General features: G+C 42.1%; 1 protein-coding gene across 3 annotated transcripts; it reads left to right on the top strand.

The window, feature by feature from the left end:
• The first annotated feature begins 1,895 nt into the window (after nt 1-1,895).
• Nucleotides 1,896-22,611, top strand: LOC131884927 (uncharacterized). 3 transcript variants are annotated; one of them, XM_059232823.1, is made up of 9 exons: nt 1,896-2,045; nt 3,366-4,008; nt 4,136-4,238; nt 6,968-7,163; nt 13,502-13,824; nt 14,485-14,796; nt 16,288-16,665; nt 21,002-21,197; nt 21,773-22,611. In XM_059232823.1, exons 2-9 carry the CDS (start codon nt 3,581-3,583, stop codon nt 22,291-22,293), a joined length of 2,457 nt encoding a protein of 818 aa, XP_059088806.1. In that variant the 5' UTR covers nt 1,896-2,045; nt 3,366-3,580; the 3' UTR covers nt 22,294-22,611. The 3 variants fall into 3 exon arrangements, with proteins under 3 accessions (XP_059088806.1, XP_059088805.1, XP_059088807.1); XM_059232822.1 differs by lacking the exon at nt 1,896-2,045 and having other exon boundaries at nt 2,256-4,008; XM_059232824.1 differs by lacking the exons at nt 1,896-2,045; nt 14,485-14,796 and having other exon boundaries at nt 2,257-4,008.
• The last annotated feature ends 618 nt before the right edge of the window (nt 22,612-23,229 follow it).

Raw genomic sequence — 23,229 nt, 5'->3', positions numbered from 1 at the left:
CCGGAAAAGTCAAGAGAATGTCCATTTCTGTGTATATTTCTTATTCATCCGACGCTTTTTTAGGAGAGGGAAAAAAATCACTTTTCCCTTCAGTGATTTTTTTGGGACAGTTTTTTTACCGTTGGTTTCTAGCTATCCCATTAGGCGAGAAATTAGAATTCTACAGAGTGTTCAGATTTTGCTCACACACCCTGAGCAATATCACAAATCCTTTAATTTTTTTAAGGAAATCTACGATTTTTTGTTATTCTATGGTTGCCAATTGTGAAAAAGTTCATATTAGCCGAAATTGGTCAAAGCTTGCCAATTGACATCCTTTAAATTCCGCAAATACTCTTGTAATTGCATCATCAAATTTGGATCGTTTTTGCAATTTATTTCACAAGTTTCGGCATTAGAGAGAGGACAATCCTCTTATCTGCAATTTACGTAGATTTTCTTGGATTTGGTCATTAGGGATTTTTACTTTGTGAGATTAGTTCCTATTTGATTTGTTTTTGTACAAAAAAAGTTGCCTTGGCATGAAGATGCGAAGAAGGTTGCAGATATGATGCCAATTCCATAATGAGTATTTCTTTTACAGCTCTGTCTGTCTTGTATCACCCAATTTCCAGTTAGATACGTACATTGTGTCAAATGTTGAGCCCTTCTTTGAAATTTTGAAATCAGAAAAATCTGAGAGTTTGCTGAGTGTTACCATTTTTATTCAAAGTAGTTTTACGAGTGGTCTACGAGAATTGTCTTACTATTATTTCAAGAAACTTGCTAACAATGCGATATCTTGAAATTTATGTAGTGAAAACGTTGTCATAAAAACAACATCGTTATCGGATAATTTCTTTATTTGTTAAATTCACTTTTCTTTTTAATGCAACGTAAAAGCGGTGCATTTAACTCTTGGAGCCCTTCAGAACTTGTTAGTATCTATGTTTTCCAACTTTACCTGCAACTTTTTTTGCAAATTCAGATATTTTTTCATGTTATTGCGCTATTGTGTGCTGTGGATTGTGTTCGGGCCTAGTTATAATAAATCGCGCTCAAAACGTGTATTGATAAGGGGGAATGACATCATGGGCTTCCATAAAACTTACTAGTGTGCACTTCATAATTTTTGAACAAAGCAATATTATTATCACTATTAGTCATTGAGATTGGTCTATGATTATGATGCCCAACTTGTATTTGCCTTTGAAACTTGGAACAAATTGAGCCAACTTCAAAGAAAAGGGAAACTTGCATTACATAATCCGTGATGCAATATATCAAGTAAAAGAAAGCATGTTTTTTTAACGAAAGCTTTTTGAAATTTCGAGGCCTTTTTGCTACAGGGGTTTAGTTGATTTATTTTGCTCATAGTATCGTCACGGAGCTAGTTATGCGTTTCAAAAAATATCCATTTTGTACTTTTGTACATTTGTGTACTTTTGCCCTCATTTTAGTAGTTTTAAAGCTTCTTTCTTTTGCATACCCCGGTTCTATAACACCTTTGAACAGGGTTGGCCAAAGCTGTCCAAAAGGAAATGCTGAGGACTACATCAAGACTGGACAGGGCGGTAGGGAGGAGAGAAAACGTAACTGATATCGAGATGAAGCGAATGCATTTTTCTACACAAAAGTTGAGCACTTGTTTGCTAAGAAAGTGTTCGCCAAATATGAGCTCAATTGAACATTCGTGTCAAAATAAAAAGTAATAGGCTCTCAAATATCAGTACCAACAAAATGTCTAACTTAGCACCGCGTTGTTAAGTCTTAACCCAGTGCGTGCTAAATCAGTCATTTTGTGCCCACGTCGAGCTGAGTTTCAAGAGCTTTTGACACATTTGATTGTGTGAATGAAATGCATTCGGTTCATCTAGATAGAAGTTACGTTTCCCTCTCCCTACCGCCTCTGTCCAAGTGACGTCGTCCTTTGAAATACCCAGCCTGTCTCTTACAGGCCTAGTGAGGTGAACTCAATGAGAGATTTAGTTCCATGAGTTCAGTTGCCCCCGTCGAGAAAGATATGGTGTACAAAACTAGGAACGAACATAAAGGGTACTTGGTAGGTGAGTACTACTGAACGAGTACTGATAGAGGAGACCCCTATCCGAATTGGTTACCTTCAAGTACGTGCCGAGGAAAGGAAACGTCTCTTGAATCCTCGTAATGTGGAGCAGCCAAAACTCGAGCTCGTTTAACCGCACTCACTGTTATAGGTTACTTTATGGACCGTACAAAATGGCTGGCTTTCCACTATCCTCCATTGTACGACACTGTAAGGGAGGCTCCCCCCATATGGACACTAGGGCTTGAGGAGTAGTGGAATAGTGAGATTCAAAGATTCACATGCTTGCACATTGGCCGAGTTGTTCCCTTTTCTCGGTGAAGCGTCCTTGCTTTTGCAATACGCTCGTTCCTTCATTCCTTCGTTCCTCCGTTTGTCCATTCGTCCTTTCGTAACGCAAGCTCCTCATCCGACTTGAGAGGCCGGATTTCTTCGCTTTTTCGTTTCGCCTTTGCAATGCCAGCTCCAAAGGTCGACCAAAGCCGACGAGGGGCCCTTCACATGACCAACACGAGGGAATAGAATTGCCCATGTCCTCGGTAAAGAGTGGTCTTGGTGTTGTGTTCAGAGTAGTGAGTGCCCGCCAGTTCTCGCCCCCGTACAGCAGTACGTAGTACAGTGTTAGAGCACCATGTACTACTCCTACTACTCCTACTATACGAAGATTGGAACGTGGGAACATGGGAAGTGTGGGGCACTGGTCTTGGATCAGTGAGTGAAGCCAAAAGAGAAGAGTTCCCACGTGAGGCAACGAGTGAGGGAGTGCGGAAGTGCGTGTGCAAAAAGAGAGCGCCAAAGCGGTTTCCTTAGACTTCTTGTCTCACAGTTTCACAAGAGCTGGGATCTCAGACGGAGGATCAGTTCCAGCTCTTTGACCAACATTTGTGAATCGTCCAGCTGAATTTTTGAATTGTAACTCTTCCGACCCACATCAAGGGTTGAAAAGTCTAAGCCTAATTTTGGTTGTTAAGCGAAGACTCCTCTTAGACCAGGGAATTTTTCCAGAGGCTCTTTTTCACTCCCATTCGTGTTATCCTTCATTTGAAGCATTCTCTGTATCTTTGCTATCTGAGGAGATCCCCATTCACGGATAATACATAGAGTGAGGGCTAGAAGAATAAGCATAACATCGCTCTGTCACTCATCACATTTCTGGGACAGAGGGATGAGGCCTCAAGTGGACCCTTGCGGGTCTTGACCAGTGATCATTCTCGAGTGCTCCAACTCGATCATTTGTGTTGGAGGGTTTTCGGGTTCACTTTTCCCTCTCATTCGTGGTCCATATCAACTGATGATCCAGACTCGATCCACGCCCCTATAGGTTAAGTTAAAAAGTATTGAGGATTCTTGTTGACCGCTCACGAATTGGAACAGAGTAGAAATGCCAGGACTGCATTGGGAAACTTGAGTGATTGCGTTCGGGAAAACGAAGGAACGAAGAAGAAGAAGAAGAAGAAGAGGATGATGATGATGAAGAAGAAGATGAAGGGAGACATGCAGTGCTCGAGTAATACTCCTGGCGTATAAAAGCTCATTATGGCCATGGACCGTCATCAACGACGAATGACAGCACCAGATGTGTCAGCTATGGCCAAAACTAGTGGACGAAGAGAAAGTGGATCCGGGAGCCATGGGCACAGTGGTGGATCAGTTCCCAAGTTTAAGCCCAGCCCTCAGAAACTCCATGGCAGCTCGAAATCCCTGCCCATGCACCCTCACCATCTGCATCATATTAGCTCGTCATCGCTCAGACTCACCCGTAGTCGGTCGCCCGAAGAAGGCTCAGCCTCTCGACACCTGTCCCCTTTGTCTTCCTCCTCTATCGGTTCAAGAAAGTCACTAGCCCCGCCCAATCAGGCCTCTCCATTACGAAGGAGGCGGATCTTCGGTAATCGAACTCGATCAGCTTCACCTCGGAACATATCCCCACGAAGAAGACAGCTACCTACCACTCCATTTCAAAGGTAATGGGAGTGCTTTCGAAAACCTTTTGACCTGATAGAGCCTGGCCACCTAACTTTACATACAATCAAGAGCAAAAGACCTTCAAAGCGTGCTTTGGCAATGTTAATCATAGTTTTCTCATTCTAGACGTCCGAGCAAAAGATTGGAAGATACGCTTAGAAAATTCACCGATTTCGCACTGCCCTTTCACTTGGATATGATCAGTCAGCATAGGAATAATATCAACAAGGTAGGACGCACTGAGCTCTCCTAATATACTGCATAGCATGCACTATAATGCTCCAAACATGGGAACAAAAATTAACGAGGGACCGCCTTATGTAAAATGTTACTTTGCTGAAAGAAAAGTTCGCTGTGGTTGGAATGTGCGAGTAAATGCTGAGTGGAAGAACCCCTCCGCTATCTCTGTTAAATTTTAGCTTGCTCGTAGTAGTGTAACTGCCATAACATGAAATTTAGATGGTTTTCTTACACCCAAACTAAGGTGCATGACTCAAGTGTCAGTCATAATGAGAATGGGAAATGGGCTTGGTGGTCCTTTCAACCAGAAGAGTAGCTCTAGGAGAAAAGAGGTCAGTTCTACTCGTACGAAGTCTTGCACATTGCAGTAAGCTGGTCTGGTTCACTCTACAAAAATGCTTACTAGTTTGGAGAAACACTGGAGAGCAGCGGTTCATAGAGCTAAAGAGAGAAGGAGGAAATACCTAAATGGTGATTGCTGATTAATTCAGTTGATTTCCTCGCGTCTCACTCACAACAAAAGGCTCTTTCATATTCAAATATGAGTGCACCATGTGCTGTACCTACACCGTCATCATGGCACACAATCAAGACGCAATCAATTTCCTGAAGGAATGAAATATTCATGGCAGGGTGCTCTGAAACTTCAGAACTCGTTGATCGTGATCATAGCACTTTCCCACAAGTGCCTCATCAACTACTACTACTACTATTACTTCTACCATTAGTGCCAAAATTCTTTATACAATACTTTAAATGAATGAGAGGCAGCTTGGGTAGTACAAAAAATGTACTACTTGTTACATTTGATTAATTTCATTTGAAGGCAATTGAATTTACAATGTAAAAAAATCATTTGTTGGCATCAATAAGTAAACTTTGTCCTTATGTTTGCCATTCGTCTTTCGTGCATGGTTATGAGAATTCCTGTCATTCAATTTGCTATCTTGTTGGTTTTTTTGACTGAAAGCGACGAATTAACAACTGAGGTTTAAATTTGTGAGGGCGACAGTGAGAGGGTACTTGTATCATTTCCAAGTCGTCAAAGTGTTTGTCGCTCAGATTTAAGTGCCATTGCGGGGAGATAGTAGTCCCAACTCAAAGTGAGTCCATTCAAGATTGAGTTCCTGGATAACGACGAAGGCACGAAGACAGCGTCTCGACAAAGTTGCGTGAGCCGACCCAAAAGATGTGATAGTACAGGATTGAAATTCTGGGGTAAAATGGAATTGCAGCTAGAAAAAAAAAAAGAGCTCGAAAATTTTCAAACCGTGCCAGCGGCTCATATTCTTGCTTATCCTAAAAATTCTCTCATGAAAATCAGCCATTTTGCCAACCTTTCGCAACTTGTGGTAATCAGTCTATTACTCGTTTCGTTCGTGCTCTGACATGATGTTACAACAAAGATGACACCGCTTGGAGTGAGACCTTTCCCCTAACATGAAATTTACTGAAGGGAAGGTATGGCGGATCTATGCAATTTAGAGTTAAATCTGAAAGAAACATGTTGCAGGCCTATTTCATTAAGTGAACACGACACGAGAGTATCCCAAGATCGTCCAATGGCCTGTCATTTGTTAAGATTGTGTAAGGTCTTTTCTTATTCACCTTTCCCCGCAAAAATGAGCAATTTAGAAATGTCGAGGTGTGTCATATTTAGGTTTTTAGTGGTAGTTGTACTTCAATGAGGCATGTGACCAAAATCGCTCTTCACTAAGAATGCCAGCGAGACAATCAATATCGCCAACATATGGTACATACCGAAAAGCCAGTTTCTAGCTCACAAAATCTTCAGAATTTGCCAATAACACCAGTCATTTATCAGTGCGTACTACGACAGACATGATTCGATTGTAATGTCGCTTCTATGTACAGTTGTTGCTGCTAAAACAGTACCGCAACAAAATATTCGTTCGACCTTCGCCAGATGCGTTCCCAAACCTTTCTTTATTACGGTAACATTTTATGTTTGTTGAAATTTTTGTGTCTGTCCATGGATACCATTCCAAGATTTTACTACCGAGCCCACGGAAAGCATGAAGTAATAGCCAGGCAATACATTCCCAACCCATCCCAAGGTTTCATAAGTCTGGCTTAATAGGCAATGAGGTTCATATTTTTGAGCTTGATCGAAACACAATTTCCATCCATGGTGTGATTGCTTATGGGAATCTATTTTGTAGTTTTTCACCACTTTCAATTCACAATGCTTCCAAATTGTGTTGTTCCAAAATCAGACGCAATCCTCCTTAGGTTCCCCTAGTAAAAAGAGCAACATTTCTTTGCATCGACATGGAGTTGTTCCGAATTGCATCAACGCAAGAGACTCCAGCAGTGTTTCGTATTCCAAAGGATTCAATTATCTCAGCAGGCCGAACGTGTGTACCCTTCCTTGAGGGTATTGTAAGGGCCCCATGTCTTGAAGAGTGTAGTGAACCACCATCGAATTCAATTTTGTCCTTCTTTCCCACAATATTCTCCCTTTCTCTCTCACTCTCCTCTCGATCTTATTTCCACGTTCTCCGTTTGCCTATGCAGGAGGAAAAAAAGGCTCGTCCCATCTCTTTTATGTTGCCATGGGGAGAGCTTCCAGCTTTAAAGTTTAACAAGGGAGCGTGAAATTAATTTGTTTGCCTGGCATATGCCATGCTGAGGCAAAACACGAAACTCTTGAAAAATGATGACAACCTTGTCTTAATGTTCTTACCCTCATTTCAGCTCCAAGCAGAAGGTGATTGGGTCAAAGTTCGTCACGAAGTGAATTTGGCTTCGCGAGCGGTCCATCAGCTTGGATCATTGCTATTTGAAATGGAAATCCTTCGTAGCTATCTGGAACCTAACGAATTGCCGTACTTCGATGCCAAAGTGATCCCGGCCAAAACTAGCGCTTTAGTGGTGATCCATGGCCTTCAAGGTAAGCTGGATTTTTTTGCGCGTTAATGACTGATTTACAAATGAAAGATATTCAATGAGAAACGATGAACTAGTAAGGCGTTCCAATATGGGGGGAATACTTGTATTGTTGTCCTGTATCGGATGTGGTCAGTAGAAAGTAGTGAACGAGTACATTACGAATGAAGAGTTACTGTACAAGCATGAATGCATGGCAATGGTTTTGGGAGTGTTGCTCCAAGGTCGTCACAATAAATTAAAGTGTTGAAGAGAGCAGTTTCATATGCCAATCATTCAGTGCGTTTGAGCATGAACCTGAAATCTATCAGGAACTGTTCTAGTAGTCAAAGTGAAAAGCCGCCCTTACGTTTTAATAATTATCTCGAAGCATAAAAGGGCATCAAACAAAGAACCAAGTATTTCATCCAATTTTAGGGAAGTCTGGATACACTTTTGAACAAGACTTTTTGTTGGATGGATCAGACCCAGCATAACGTATGTTCATAATGTAGTTTGTTGACGACGCAGCTCACTTCAACTTTTGTGGTTGTGGCCAATGTGAGCCAGCCTTGGTTCCAAAAACAACGCGTTTCCGAAGCAATAGAACGCTCAACGAGAGAAGAGAGCTTCTCGGTCCTTCAAAGACCTTCTTCAGATTGCAAAGAAGCCCATTAATTTTTCATTCTCTTGTGAAATATGGTAGTTCATGGTGGGGCCCCTTCCGTCCTGGCTTCCCTTAACTCAGAATGTTTCTACATAAGTGATAGAGCTACAAGACCATGGGGCAACCTATGTATTTCCAGCAATCTTCATATTAGGAAAACATCATTCGATTTTGCAACGTCCTTCATTTCGCTGGAGTGTCTAAAATTATACAAAATATCAACGCACAAATAAATGACCAAAGAGTTGGAAGTATAATGTTAAAAAACGAAAGGAAAATTGTCCTTTTTTTCTTTCCCATAAGGGTAAGTTGTTACCACATTGCTATGTTTTTGGCCTAGATATTATGTTGGCTACAACAAATGATAAGCCTTAGGCCCTGAAATTTCACAGATTCAAGTTTAAGATGCAAATCGCTTCCACGATGCGCAGGAGCACATCCAAAGGGAAGCATCTAATATTTCCCCGGAGAAATCGTTTTCAAACAAACCAAGATTTATGGCTGGACTCCTGTAGCGTATTTCACTTGTCCATTAGGGAAATCGAAACTTCTAACTTTTATCTTCTCGTGCACTACTTCTCTCCCTCTTATTGTCTGTGTGCCTGTGCGCTTATACTGTAGTATGCACTACTAGGTGATTGTGTTCCTCCCCGTTGAACAGCCATGACTCAGCCTTACAACTTTCATCGGTGTGTTCCCAGTTAACTAGTAGGTTATTTATTCCAACTGCTAGTACTAGTGCTACTACTACTACTAGGTTAGTAGAATAACAAACAGCACTGGCTGACCTCGTGAAACATTGTCATGAGGAACTTAGAGCACGATCCAATAAAGATTTCATTTAGCCTGGAAGGCATTTTATGACCCAACAGTCCAATCCAATTGGGACTGGGGCCACGCTAGTGGTAATGGAACGAAAGATAGCAGGGTTCGTTTTAATGTCCATGGCAAATCATATTTTCATGTACATGCCTTTTGTCATTTAGCATTAGGCCCAGACGACTCAGAAACAAACAAAAGCAGCATATTATTAACCACATCAAAGAACTAAAAGAAGGGAAAACGTGCTTCATTGGCTTTTAGTTCTTTTGTAAAGCTAGTCTCATTATCATTTATTAGACTTTTAGAGTAATTACAGGAGGCACTACTTTGGCTTTACATCAAAACCTCATTTTACTGCGTCATGTATAAAACTCATTAATGATTCACCAAGACAAAAAAAATTGTCTGTCGTCCTTTTGTATTCGTGGCTTATGTTGAATTCGATAATCTTTACTGCTGAATTTAAAACATTTGAAAAAGAACTTGAAGATTGCCCTTTCATTGACATACACTACAACAAACACTCTCCACAAGTACAAGGCAAATACAAGTGCCACTATTGTCTTTTAGGGCCGGATTGAGCTCTAGTGTGTGTAGGTAAGGATTTGGCACGCCAGAATTATTTCTATTCTACCAAGGCCATTCGTAGGATAGCATTTGGCTTTGGACACATCTAGTTACGTGATACAAGAAATGAATTGAACTTGATATTTCGGCGACCCAGCGAGATTAAGATTTTATCGATTTTGTTGAACTGAAAAAAGATGCGAATGGATACGTCTGTCATCCACGCTCCCGAAGTACCAAGAGATGCTCGCAACAAAGTTTCACTGGCTCGGTGGTGGTAACGCTTCCCTCTCTAGAGTTTCAGATGGTCCAGGTCCCGTTGGCAAATCTGAGCTGAAGGCGTTTAGTAGGTCAGCCACCTTTACTTTATATTCTCTTTGGTGAGGACTTATTAAGCAGAGCTAGTGGAGGTGTCATTGCTTTGAATTTTAAGGCTCAGGACTGTCCTCCGGCTTCTTTGGCTTGTGGTTTGGTTAATTGGCATGGGTAGACTTGATGACAGCCTTAAAACATCAATCACTGGTTCCATCTTGCTTTTGAAAGCTATTCGGCACGGGCTCGAGACGCAACTCTACAAGTCTCTTATGCCAGTAAGGTTTCGAGAATAAAACGATACTCGCGTTAACTAAACCTGATCAAGAATTAATCCGTTACGTCTCCACCTAAATATCTCTTTGATCTAATCATAAGCTTTAAATGAATGGATGACTATCTCTTGTAGCACATGTTAGACACCTCTGGAACTTAAAGCGTAACTACAAAAGAGCAATCTAATTCTGTCTTGAATACAAAACTACCTTACAAAAGTTGTGCCCCATACAACAATTTCATTCAAAGATTTCCCCTTTGCTTCAATTAGCTGTTCTATATGTTTTGGCAAAGCTTTGCAAGTGCAAACTATGTAATCTTCAGATATATTGGCTTAATATATGAGGGGATGGAGGATCCTTAGGAGGTAGTACTTCTGTGGGAAGGTTGTCAGACACTTCTTTCCTCTGGTGCTTACTAGGTCGAGTATTCAAGTTTGGTAGACCAGGAGGGAGGCCAGGAGATCTTGTCTCAGAAAGCGTCCATGCTGTCCTTGGAACATTTTTGAGTCCAGCTTGAAAGATGGATTGGAGCATCATCTTAAATCCACTCATTCTTGCAACTCTTGTGTTAATCAGGAAAGTACATGTTTTCTTAACAGTTTGAAAAAACATCCGTGACGGCTTGGATGAAAATTAGAGGATATCTTTCTTTCTTTGAAGCCACGACTCAAAGGACCATTACAAAAGGCGGTGTTTGGTCTTGAACCAGTTTTTTTACTTTGGTGAGATGCCTTGGACCTTTCTGGAGATTTGGCAGTTTTTCTTTTGCCGCCTTAGAATGACAAAATTATATCCATGCAAGAAGATAAACATGGATTTTAACCATTTTAAGTTTTCCGTGGACCACTTCAAGCGTTTGATAGGAGGTTTCTGTTGTGACTGAGAAGTCAGGCCACCCATAAAAAGCCAGCACATGGTGGTTTGAATGATTCCACAAGCCTTGGCGAAAGTTGCAATGTGTGAGACCGAATGTCTTTTGACCTTGCCCTTCACTGAGGCATGGAACCATGACTGAGGATATGAAAGCCTTGAACCACACAGATTTCGGTCCTGTCCCATCCTTTCTGTTCTTGTAGACCCTGAAAGCAATGAAATTGTTAACATAATGTCTTCCTTCGCTGAAGTACCTAAGGACTACTTTGAAGTTTTGGGAATAGGGGAAAAACACCAGGTGATGTATTAGCGTTTCATTGACGTGTCTCATATGTGTTGACGATTACTGTAAAATGTACACCGTACACCATTCGGACATTTAGGCAAGCGCTGGTACCAGCAAACAAACTTGCCTGCCAATGCTAGTGATGTAAAATTTGCGTTTCAAAGTGCTTTTAACGAAGCTGACCTTTCCTCATATAGCAATGTGAAGGAAGGGTCAGCTTCTCAAAAACATGTTTAAAGCTCCAAACTTCCGTCACTGACACTGGTACCAGCAAACAAAGGAACCTGACAGAGCTTACCTAAACGTCCCCATGGAACAAAATTATGGGACTTGGCATTTTTAGGTGTGTCTTTTTAATGGCAAAAGATTTCAGCCAATTATCCTTGTGCGACTAGAACATACCAATATCATCACTTTTTGTTTAAACATTTTTGATGGACCGCCTTTGTTGGGAATGGCCTGGCAAAGACGTGGCATGACCCGGACACAGAATCGGATGATCGTGACCACGGCCATTGGAGGCCATGCACGCTCGCAAGAGGGCTTCAGTACGTCGAGACTTCGATGAATCCTTGAGCAAGCATTGGCCTCGAGTGTGGATTAGACAGAACCACAAAAAGAAAAGAAAGCAAAACTGCTGAACCAAGAAAGTGGCTTGGGACGGTGCTTTGGGACGGTGTTCCATGTCCAAATACTTGAGCTGGTTCCCTTCCACACAGAGGGGAGCAAAGACTAATGGCAGCTTTTTCCCGGTTGACATCACCCCCGTCCAGACCATCACACACGACGACTTCGAAGAATGACTTGATGCTTCAGACGAATTTCACTGAAGATTTTAGCGATTACCCTCTCAGTCTGGGAGTTGTAGAAAGGTTGCACAATAAAAAGTTTTCCATCCGTCCAACACACAAGCCCAAGGTCATCCCACCGGATCTCACGCCAAAGAACTCTGCTCCGTTTGGACCTCTTGAACTTGGAAGCTTCGCTAATCAAATAGAGCTTGGACTTCCAATAAACCTTGAGGACAAGGTAGAGTTGGACAATCAGCTGGATGGACATATGGTTGGTGCGTAATTCTGCGGATCTTGTCCTTCACATTCCTGACGAGCTTTTTGGTCCACCCTGACCTCGGTCGGCCTGCTCTAGGCTGGTCCCCCATGCTGTCAGTCTCTTTGGTAAGATTGCCAGTGGTCCTCACTGTCTTGGTAATTACCCTGGTGGTCTAATCATGGCCTTGATTGTGGCATTGCTGTGGCTGGCTTTTTGCAATTCGTTAATCGCCCTTCTAAGTTCTCTAACATGGTTGAAATTTTGACTCTGCTCTTAGTTAAGATTTCTAATCATTAGTTAAGGAGAGCGTACGCCAAATTTGAGCACACAGTCCGAAAGTCGTTCTTGAGAAATCTCAATTTTTATGCAAAGTCCCACACTTTTGCGCCATGCTGTAGTTGACGGTCGCTTGTATTTCGAGCTTAACTTTCTGTGGCACCAAACTAAAATTCCATAATTGAGGAATGGAAAGACTACACGTCAAAACCTCGCCTATGATTGATCCCTCAAGTTTGCAGGTCTTTCCACCGAAGCTAAGAGTCACTACCATTAGTGTGCAAATTTTGCATTTTGTTTTATCAATACCCAATTCTAATGAACGGAAGGTAAAGTGCATCAACGAATCAACAAGAAAGTTTTCATGAACCTTTTCCATTACGTTACATTAGCTCTGAAAAGATCATTTTCTTAATAACTTACGAGTTTTTACCAACATGAATGGAGGTTCAAAATTAGCAGAGTTTAGATCGTTAAAACCCCGTTAATTTATCAATTTGCGAAGTAAGTCAGCATATGATTATTTTCTAGTATTGTCTTGTTTCTACTCAATTCTTGGCTCACTGCAAGGCTACTAAGTAAGAAAAACTGCTTGGGCTTTTGGCTCGTCGGATCGTCACACCTTTAATTTCTGACATGCATGGGATTCCGTGTTCGGTGTTGGAGTTTTGGGCCCAACTCATCAAACCTGTGCCTTCGAGGCCTAAAGACGGCGCACGCATTATTAATCAAGCCTTTGATAAACATCTCATTAGGTACACTAGGTGACACAACGGAAGCCATTTGTCAAAATGCCTTACCCGCACGAACCACGCACCTTTAAAGGCCGGACCAAGCCAAGACAAAGGAAGATCAATGCTGTTTGCAGATAGACACGAACATATGAACACACATATTCTCTAAACAGAAAATCAATATGTAATTTCCGTAATGTTGATATGTCAAACGAAGATCCAGCTAATCATTGATTAATGTTGCTCTTCGTGTCAACTATAACAATTATGGGTTAAACTAGATCCTTTTTTGTTTATAAGCAAAGGGAACTGTGGGAACAAGATCCCAAGAAAGAAGGCGAGTTGATTAAACAAACGAGGTTTTCTTTCTCCCGTGCTAGGGCGACCACATAACCAGGCTTAGTGAGATCAAAGTCTTCCCGGAACGGCTGATATAAGATCCGGTCTTCTCATTCAGCTAATTCAATCACCCTCAAGATCGTTTATCACCATTTGCAGAGATGTGCCCTGGAACAGTTGGAAATTATTCCCATTTCGCACAAGCGCGCCGCCTTTCCATGGCCGGAATGAGATCAAATAGCCTCACCGAAAAGACTCGTTCACCCGAATCTCCGGTTTGTGGAACTTCCTATAATGGTGTCAGGAGACATTCAGACTCCGAAACGCAAAGCTGCAACTCCCTGCCTTATTCTCTGAGCGAAGAACAATCTCTAATTCAGGACGAACCCTCAATCCATTGTGACTCTGTCACATTGCAAACCCAACCAGTGGCTACCTCAGGCATCAGCAACAATAACAACCCTTTGAACAATCGCATAAAGGTAAGAAGACTGCCTTGTCACAAAGACAAGTCAAAAACCTATTAGATTTCCTACTCCATTCTGTACGTCTTGCGATGTGATGGTGGTTCGAACTTTTTGTAGTCACGTCTTTGGTTTCAACTTGCCTAGACGCACGTACGTACGAACGTACGTACGTCTCTTGTTCTGTTTCGTTCTCGGATGTTGAGTAATATACGTAGAGAGATTTTTGACTAAGTGAACTGCCATTACATCAAGCCCAACGTTGTCCCCGAAGAGTTCCTTCCTATCAGAGGAAAAGCATGAAATACGCGTAGATACGACGAACTTTGGCATTAGTAAAAACCGAGCTGGTTCCGTCCAGTTATAAATTTTACCTGGCTGTACAGTACTTGGGCAATATGTTGGAGCCTATTTCGAAATGCGAAGGAGACTAGTACAGTTGCATAGTATCCATAGATTCATCCTAGAAAGTGAGCTCCCCATTCTTAAACCAGTTTCTTTTCAACACATTTATCTTTGTTCACCCTATTTTTCCATCATCATGGTTCCCAATGACTCCGATCCAGTACAGTATTGATTCAACCCTAATTAGACCAACAGCCACATCACTTTCCTCCCGTTTCTTTCTCGTCCCATTCTCCCCATTCCGCCATTGACCTCGGATTATGCTGCGTGAAGATCAAATCCAGTTATCTTGTCCCTTGTCATTCTCATCCTCCTTCGCCTTCCTCCAATTATGAGAATCCGCAAGGCAATCCCAACAACAACGATATCACCGTGTGCGAGTCCTCGAGCTCTCCCACTTTAATATTGGGAGATGGTTCCATACATGAAAGTGATGGAGCAACCAAGTCTCTCGTAGAAAAGCCTGGGACCGCTTACTCGAACACTCGAGGCACAGGGGGCGGTGGAGGACAAGGCGGAGGAGGCGGAGGGGGAGGAGGATCTGCAGCTGGACAAGCAGGAACCGTTACAAGCCCTCAACAACAGGTGAGTGGGACCTCCATCAATGATGACCGAGGGGAAAGCCAAGAGTTCGTGGGTTTATTCTTTGTGCCTAATCTGATTAGACGTAATTTTTTAACCTATAAGTATTGTTTGCCCTGTTGATCCAGTTTTGTTGTGCATGTGTCTTTGACGTCCGATAAATCAAGGTTGCAATAAGTGTTAAACAAAGAAGTAACAATATCAGACACATGATAGGTTGAAACAAATTTAAGCGTCAAGTTCAGCAGATTTGAAACGTTATTAGCCATACCTTGTGGGTGCTTTCGCTTCATTTTTCAAAGCAGTCCATGGTTCAAGCCCTTCCAATCCTAGCCTAACAAGTCAGTATTTTTGATAAAAGGTTATCCCTGATCTAATTCATTTGCCTTTCTGTAACAAAAAGGCGAGTGGCCGTTTGCACGAAAATGGAATATAGTAAAAAACGACTTCAAAAGTTAAGAATGAGAATTGATAGTTCAAACCACCAGATTACGCACTTATATGTGCATGACCACGAACATCTGAAGTCTGGACGGGAACGCTAAGGTTGAGAATTTTAAATCAAAGGATTACATTCTCCTTCAAAAGAGGGTGGCCCCAGGTCGCTATAATAACGTGTTTCAATTTTCAGCTCGATCGAACGTCTGAACCAAAAGTTATCTCTTCTCAAAGCCCACTACATAACAGGGCACTGAATGAGCTAGCCCTCTTCTGGCAATTGATTACCTCTGGAGAGCTAGCTCATTCATTCTATGTAGTAAGTAGAGTTGCGTAATGGCCTTGAAAAGGCCATGGCTTTTGATCTACTCCTTCGATCGAACTAAAAGTTGAAAAACATGATTGTAGCCACCTGGGGGCAATCGTGTTTGGAGAAGAACGCTTTCACTAAAACCCAAACTGTTATTGCTCGACCGTAGCGTTCCCGTCCAGATTCCAGGCGTTCAAGGTGAGACCATGCTTTGTAGGTAGGGACCAAAGTCACTTACAAATTTGATTTCTACCAGAGTGGAGCTGGCAACTACGTTGCAAGTAGTGGACTCTTCCAAAAACTAAACAAAAATTAGCACGAGAGTGAAACAACTTTTGACTGGATTTTGGCTCTGCAGATCTTCATAGATTGCTCAAAGTAAGAAAGGCGAACATCTTGTTTCTTAAGAATCTATCTGTGCCGCCCTTGGTTTAGCCACGAATGGGAATGCAAATATCTTTTGACTCGGGAAGTGCTTGGGCTTTGGGCTTTGTGCTTTTGAATAAAAAACAACCATTTGCCTGTGAGTCTCCTGGCAGAGAAATTCTTTGTGAATTGCAAATTGATCAAACCAAAAATTCGGTGAATGCAATTTTTGCCTACTCTGTTATTGAATACCTTCTACAAGGTGATCCAAATTCATAGTCTAATAGCGATGATTCGGCATCCCACTTTGGTTTGGAGGCCAGCAGATGGTTGCTAAACATCCCTAGGTTATTCGTGTCATTAGTTCTTTTCCTGTTTAGGGCGGTGGAACACTCGAAGTCCTTTATGAAGATCCAAAAGAAGACTCAATATCCATTCTCAGTGGTGAGGATGGAACAGCAACTCGCGGAGAACTAGAGTGTCAAGGGCAGTCAGTGTCCAATCTAGAACATGATCCCCCGCCCTCATCGATTTATTCGTCGAAACCACCTCCCAGCCAATTACGAACAATCCCAAACACGTACAAACAAGGCACAATCTTATCGACATCACTGGGTGCTGTGAACCATTGGGGAACAACTTCAATCAATGACTTGGACCGACGGAAAGATACTCTACAATCGTGGCAAAGACTGGAAGAGGAAATAAGAGACTTCCAATTGCTCATTGCCGAATTCTCTTCCAACGTGGTTGTGACGGTGAGTGAAAATTTTTGTTCCGAGAACAAGGTTTCCAAAGCCATTCTCATCGATTGTCATGAGTGATGAAGTTCCCAATCATTTGTCTGGTCACCTTCTCCCTCGTGGATTATAGCCATTCGCCTGGAGATTCATATCCTTTGATTTGATACATTTCAAAGATATTTTGCCGGTTTTTGCGGGTAATTGTAACACTGAGGGGGATATAGTGGGCCTTTGTTAAACAAATAAAGCCTTGATTTGAAAATGAATACTTATGTAAGCTCTCAAAATCAAAGCAGTTCTGCTCAATACCATTAACCAAGCACTTATAGGGATGTACAGGGGCATGAGAATTCATGACAGATATTTTGGTTTGGCTTGAAATGTCACATTTATATGCTATGAAGCCCACCAATCAAATGAGGAACATTTAAACCTTCGGTTTTGAGATACAGAAACGTACAAAGAACCATAACTTTCACATGTGAGTCGTCTAACTCGCGTATAGAAAGCCTCTAATAGAACAACCGTAGAAGGGGAAGTCGCTTAGAAATTATGCGCTACTACGTACGTGCATTTGAGATATGGAAAGGTGATTAAGAATGGGTGAATAGAATTGAGGAACCTCTTGAAGTTCAGCCTAACGAAAGCACCTTTCGTGTTTGCGAAGTATTGTGCACTTTCGGTTGATTCTTAATAACTACTCAAAAATTCTCGACTGAAACCGTTATCAGCTCATGTTGTTCATTTGGCTTCCTCAAAACAATACCAAGTATCTTTTTTCTTTCCCTTTTACCATTCCGTTTGCCTGCTTACTTAGCCTTTGTCTCCCAAATTCAAGAGACAGGAATGTTGGGGACAGATTTCGTGGAGGTTGAAAGAATTGGTGGCACACTTTGGCTTGGTGGGATTGTGTTTGAGCACAGTGCGTACCTGCATACTGTGGCGCACAGTAAGTAGGTTTGAATACATCGTGTCACCCTTGAAAGGACGGAAAGCCCGGACCCTTATCCGAGTCAGTAGTAGGAAAGCGTTCGGTAATAACTCATCCATCATTCAGTGAAGCGAAATGGAATCCCAAGGCCACTCGCACTTGTCTGCCAAGTGACGACCAAACTCAGTCACCAAAGCAAAAGGGTGTTTTTGGGCCAAAATCGTTGGATGAGTGATGATAACAGGAAGTATAAGAAAATGGGTGCCAGACAACGCCGCCTTTCGCAAGAAAGAGACCGTGCACGCTAAAGATACACAGTCAGACAGACAGACGGATAGATGTAGCAATAGATACGTAGATGGCTGAGCATGCAATCAGCGCAAGCGGGTGTGCAAGGTCTATCCGATGATAAAAGGGCCCATCTATAAGATGAGTCATCTGACTTGACTGTCTGGAGTTCATTTGCACACTTTCCGTATTTACAGGGTCGCTCGTGGTTTTCGAAACGCGGATATAAGGGTGTACCTATATTGTTTCCTTTCAATCTATGGAATTGTACCTATTTTAATCACTCATAGCCGATACCAAGGGACTGCCATTCTTTAGAATAAATCATGAGCTTTCTCAATGGGCTTAAACAACTGTCTATGAGCTCTTGATAGTACTTGAAGTGTTGCAAGTAGTGCTCGGCCGTTGCCATATACGGTTTCTTTTGAGGTATTATGCAATGATGCCTCAACTAGAGCCTTTAAGTGGCCCTTGTTTGCCCTGGGAACGGCATTGACCCTTTTGTACTCCAGCTCCAACTTTACAAAGATTTTTTGGAGGGGCGGACTTCCTTTCCTTTACTGGGAATGGAACTGCCAACACTTCAAAACGACAAAAGGTTGATCTAGAATTTTGATCAAATAATTGTACAAGTCTGACTTAAAGACTGCTCCTAGATCAATACCTAAACACTCCCTAAGGATGTTTGAGGGGAGTAAATTGTACAATGATGGAGGCCGAGAAAGAAGAGGGATCGACTTCTTTGTTCTATATAACTTGCCTGGATTTTCAAGGGCTTGAAAGTGCTCTCAAAACGCACATTAAACCTCTACGGTCACTGCAATTGACCCTAAAACCGGGTTGGGACAAAGCTCCTGAATGCTTTTGAAAGCATACTACAATACCAGGATATCGAAACCTTTCGTACCTTCTCTGAACACTGGACAATACCAACCTTTCTAACCTCTCCCAAAACGTGAGCTCTCTCATTCCCTCAATGTTCCTACTAAAACATCTTGTTCGACCTTTTCCAAACCTGCTGAACTCATTGGAGCCCAAATGGGTGAGGCATATTCAAGATGTGGCTGGACAATCGACTTGTACAGAGTTAGCATCGTGATGCTGTCTCTGAACTTAAACGTGCGATAAATCCACTCACATTTTTAAAAGCGTTGTGCCTACTTTCAATTGAATACGCTCATTGAACTTTCCATTATTTTGGAGGACTGCACCTAAATTGTCAAAAAAATCAGAGGAGTTGTGTTACAAAACTGTCATTTTTGGTGTGAAGCTCTGACACGTTGTAACTACCATAGCTCAATAACCAGAGGTTGTATGATGAAAGTACAAACAAAATTTGATTTTTAAGTTTTAATCAGTCGTTTGTCTCGAGGTTTTGTTTTGATTTTTACTTCACATTATCCCTCATCAATTACCGTTGTAAAATTCAATGTCTGCAAGTAGGCAGAGGCCATTAATTCACTTGAACGCGTGAAACATTTGATATTTTTTGTACTTACGTTGGAAACTGTATAAACTTATCCGAGTGTGATAGATTTTCATTCCCATTAGTTTTACGAGTGACAGAAGGTTCAACATTCTCGATTTTTTTAATGCCATCAGAATTGATTGGAGCCCAAATGGGAGAGGCATACTCTAGACTTCTAGGCTTAAATATCTGGCGCACCCAACCATTCGTTCAAAATACTTTGGTGACCTTGTCTTGAATGTGGTCTCAAATTTGGCCGGGCCAAGATGCGCGATGGAAGAGACTGATTGAATGGTATTTTTTTATCATAAAAAGGGTGCCCTGCTCTGATTGTCCTAATGTCATGACTAGACTTCGAAAAAAGCTGTCTCTTGACCGAAATAATTTTAGTTTAGAAAAGTTGGGTAGGAAAAATGCGCATAAAGTTTGATGAAATGTGGAAAAAAACTTGTGAAAATACGAAAAAGATGCAAAAATTTTAAAAAAATGTGAAATTGCAAACAAGTTCCAGTGCTAGGCGCTCAACTCCATTTACTTCTGTTCATCTTTTATCTGTAAAGGCATTGCTGTTTTGCACTTTTTACCCCTCCCTTTTCATGGTTACACCCTTAAAAATGGGACAGTCCTTGTCTGAGACGAAAGAGTTCGTAGGAAAAGAAAAAAATCCTTCCTCTGGGAAGTCAGGTGATGAGACAAATCTCATGTGTCAGAGAAATATCTGCTGGAAACGGTAATTCCTAACTCTTGGGCCTATTTGTGCGTGAGAATTTGGCTCCAACCGACGAATGCTTTGTTTTGTACAACATAGTACAAGTTGCCACTGCACGGGATTCAGCTCTGACTTGAGACTTGAGAGTGTCGAACAAAACTCTTTTAGGTATATCTCCAAAGATTTGGAGACACGACGGACCGCTCAAAGTCCACACGAATGCACGTACGTAGGAGGCACGCAAAAAGAGAAAAATCATGGTGGCTTTCCTCTATCCACTTCGTTTTGTGTCATCTTCAGTCGGAGAAAAAGGGGCCTCGATCACCGCCAATGGGCCCACATTCCCTTTAACGTGCCTCTGGGGATTCGTTACTCCTTCCTTTTTATCACGAGTTGTTCTAAGCCCAGGATTCAGCTTGGACATATTGAAGATGGTTGGCTTGGTTCCCATTACTACCACATATCACATCCACAAAACAGCAGTAGGTCTCTGGATTGAATTTCAGATCCTCTGACCATTGAGCCTACACCTGTTTATGCGACAAAGCTCTTTGGACCGGAGAAATATTTTCTCGTGCGATCAAAGCGCTATGATTTTTTATTTGCTACAACCAAATTGGGTTGATAAGAAACGAAGTACTGTAAGTCTAGGCTTGTTGAGACACACTCGAAAGCCATTGCAAAACGTGCAAAGTGATCTGATTCTGAATTGCAAGTGTGCCTAGACCATCAGATCATTTTCACAAAGTGTAATAATAAACAATGTAACACTGTGACATATATTATACGTAATGTCCCTCTCTCAAAGTACGAAGGTCATGCGCGAGATTCGAGTATTGAGATTCCATCGCGGGATGTGGGAAAACTGGCCACGTGGGTGCAAGGTGATCCCGACGACGACGATGTGGCTTAGATATGTACTATTGCGGCTGTTATCGTTCTTTCTCTATTGCAGGATAAAAGTGGTGGAGATGCTTTGAACACATTGCAAAATGTTCAAAATTCGTGTCGAGTTCGAACCAGCCACATTTCAAGTAGCGCCATTTATCCTGTGGCTGGAGCCCTTTTAGGAACCTGTTTGGGTGGACCCGTTGGGCTTTTGGCAGGAGTCAAGATAGGTGGCTTGGCAGCCATCGGTGGATCCGTCTTTGGTAACGCTTTTTCAACTAATACTACTTCTATGTCTGGGTGTATAGCTAGAAAAAGAAATATGATTTCGAACAACAATGATCAGATTGAATAAAGAATGGGATAGACGCTGTATAGACCAAAACAATCTATTTCTTTCCGTATTTTATGTTTGATAGAGCCGTTAACCGATTATGAAATGCATTTTGTAATAAAAGGTGAACAGAAATTTTGTTCACGAGGTGTAATAAAAGCGCTAGGGTAGAAGATGAGAATCAGCTTACTACACTTCTGCTATCTAAGTACCTAGATTGGAGAAACTGAGACGACCGAAGGGGAGTAGTTTTGGGAATAATCTCAAGCCATTGCAAATGGGCTCTCGAAAAGAAAGAATTGGAGACGGGCAAAAAAAGTATGGGACCACGTACGTAGAAAATGATGGCTGGGCAAAATGACCATTGCCTGCCTGCCTAAGGGTGAGAAAAAATATTTGAAGAGATATATGGCCATGGCCAATTTGAAAATGAAACTACCTCTGGTACGTGTAATATGTTCGAGAGCCTATCCAGACATCCCAATTCTGGCTTTGCTCTTTCAGGCTACACAACGGGCAGCGTGATCAAAGAGCATAAGGAACGTCAAGACTACATTGACGACTTCTACGCTTGCCATCCCAATGCATCCCGTCCATTAATGACCCGAACTGCAAGCATACGCCAACAGGAAAGTGCCAAGAGAGCTCAATCGCTACCGGATGTGCTCAATGACGAAGACGATGGGCTATTGGCCACGGACTCGTCGCCACTTCTAGCTCGTCCTCGATCTAACTCGATCCGGACTCGGAAGCGGTCTACTCAAGCCAAGTCACCCTCGAGATGCCAGTATTATGCCATCATGTCCGAAAGTGGGGGGAGTCATCCAAACATGGCAATGGGCAATAGTCAACATCAACAGTATCGCCCAAAACCGCATCAACAGCTACACCACCTACAACGGCATCAGCAGCAGCAGCAACAACAACAACAACAACAACCGCAACAGCAACACCATCAACTGGCCAGATCCTCGTCAGCACAAAGAGCGGCAACTCGTTCGGTTGAGAACCTCCTCTGCGATTGAGACTGTGTGATACTTGGAAGCGTATAGAGTAGAATCGCTAGTTTTGTGCTTCGTGGCGCAAAATATCTCGATAAATGTCAGATTAATCGGTGAACAAATGTTTTTTGCTTATTGTTTTGAAGGCCCTCCTCCTGTGTGATCTCTGGTAAGTTGAGAATGTGAGAGGGCTTTATTTCCTCGGTTAAAAAAATTGAACACCTATGCTCCTTGGTCCTCTCTACTCGACGATTGATGCAAAAACACCCACCTTCAAACCTTGTTATTCGTAACATTTTTCATAGCACCATTTGAAATAAACACGACAGGAGTATTCGTCAATGTCGAAACAGAACTTTCTGCAATCCACGTCCAAATCGACAATCCATGTTGCCTTTTTCGTGCCATAGCACTCGTCATTCGTTTCAGAGGGCTTTGGAAAACTACCTAGCTACAGTTCTGCTTGCAATAGTAATACTTGTAGAAGTTGGTAGGGTTCTTCTTGCTCATTCATTATTTATGGCCATGAGAAAACAAACGAAACTCACTGATAGGACGACTTGGAACAACTCAAAGCTTTATGCCATTGGTTGAAAACCTGCCCAGCACCTCGTACAGTACGTACGTAAATACAAACACACCGTACGTACGTAGGGACCACCTCCCTCCCTCCCTCCGCCTTTGTAACCACCTCTACGTTTGCAGAAGTGGATGAGTCAGCTCCGAGTCAAGCAACTAGCTTTGAAATAAGAGATAAAGAAGTGCTCGAAAGCTCTGACAACGCGAAATAACACCCAAAAACTCAAATGGCGATATGAATCTAGTCGTGGACGATATCTTGGAATAACCATGGACATTCGCTGATTGTAGAGTGGGACTGGTTGGTTGATTTTGGCTCACAAGGCCGATTTCACAAGTTCAAGTAAGTGGGATTTTACCACTTAAGATCATGAGTTCCAA

This window comes from Tigriopus californicus, chromosome 8, assembly GCF_007210705.1.
Source record: "Tigriopus californicus strain San Diego chromosome 8, Tcal_SD_v2.1, whole genome shotgun sequence".
Taxonomy (NCBI): Eukaryota; Metazoa; Arthropoda; class Copepoda; order Harpacticoida; family Harpacticidae; genus Tigriopus; species Tigriopus californicus.
Note: the sequence above shows the minus strand (reverse complement) of the source record. Positions and strands in the feature narration are given on the sequence as shown.

Coding starts and splice junctions, on each gene's coding strand:
- LOC131884927 (XM_059232823.1), top strand. CDS start 3,581: ATGGCCATGGACCGTCATCAACGACGAATGACAGCACCAGATGTGTCA. Junction 4,009..4,135: donor CCTACCACTCCATTTCAAAG/GTAATGGGAGTG, acceptor TTCTCATTCTAG/ACGTCCGAGCAAAAGATTGG. Junction 16,666..21,001: donor CTTCCAACGTGGTTGTGACG/GTGAGTGAAAAT, acceptor TCTCTATTGCAG/GATAAAAGTGGTGGAGATGC.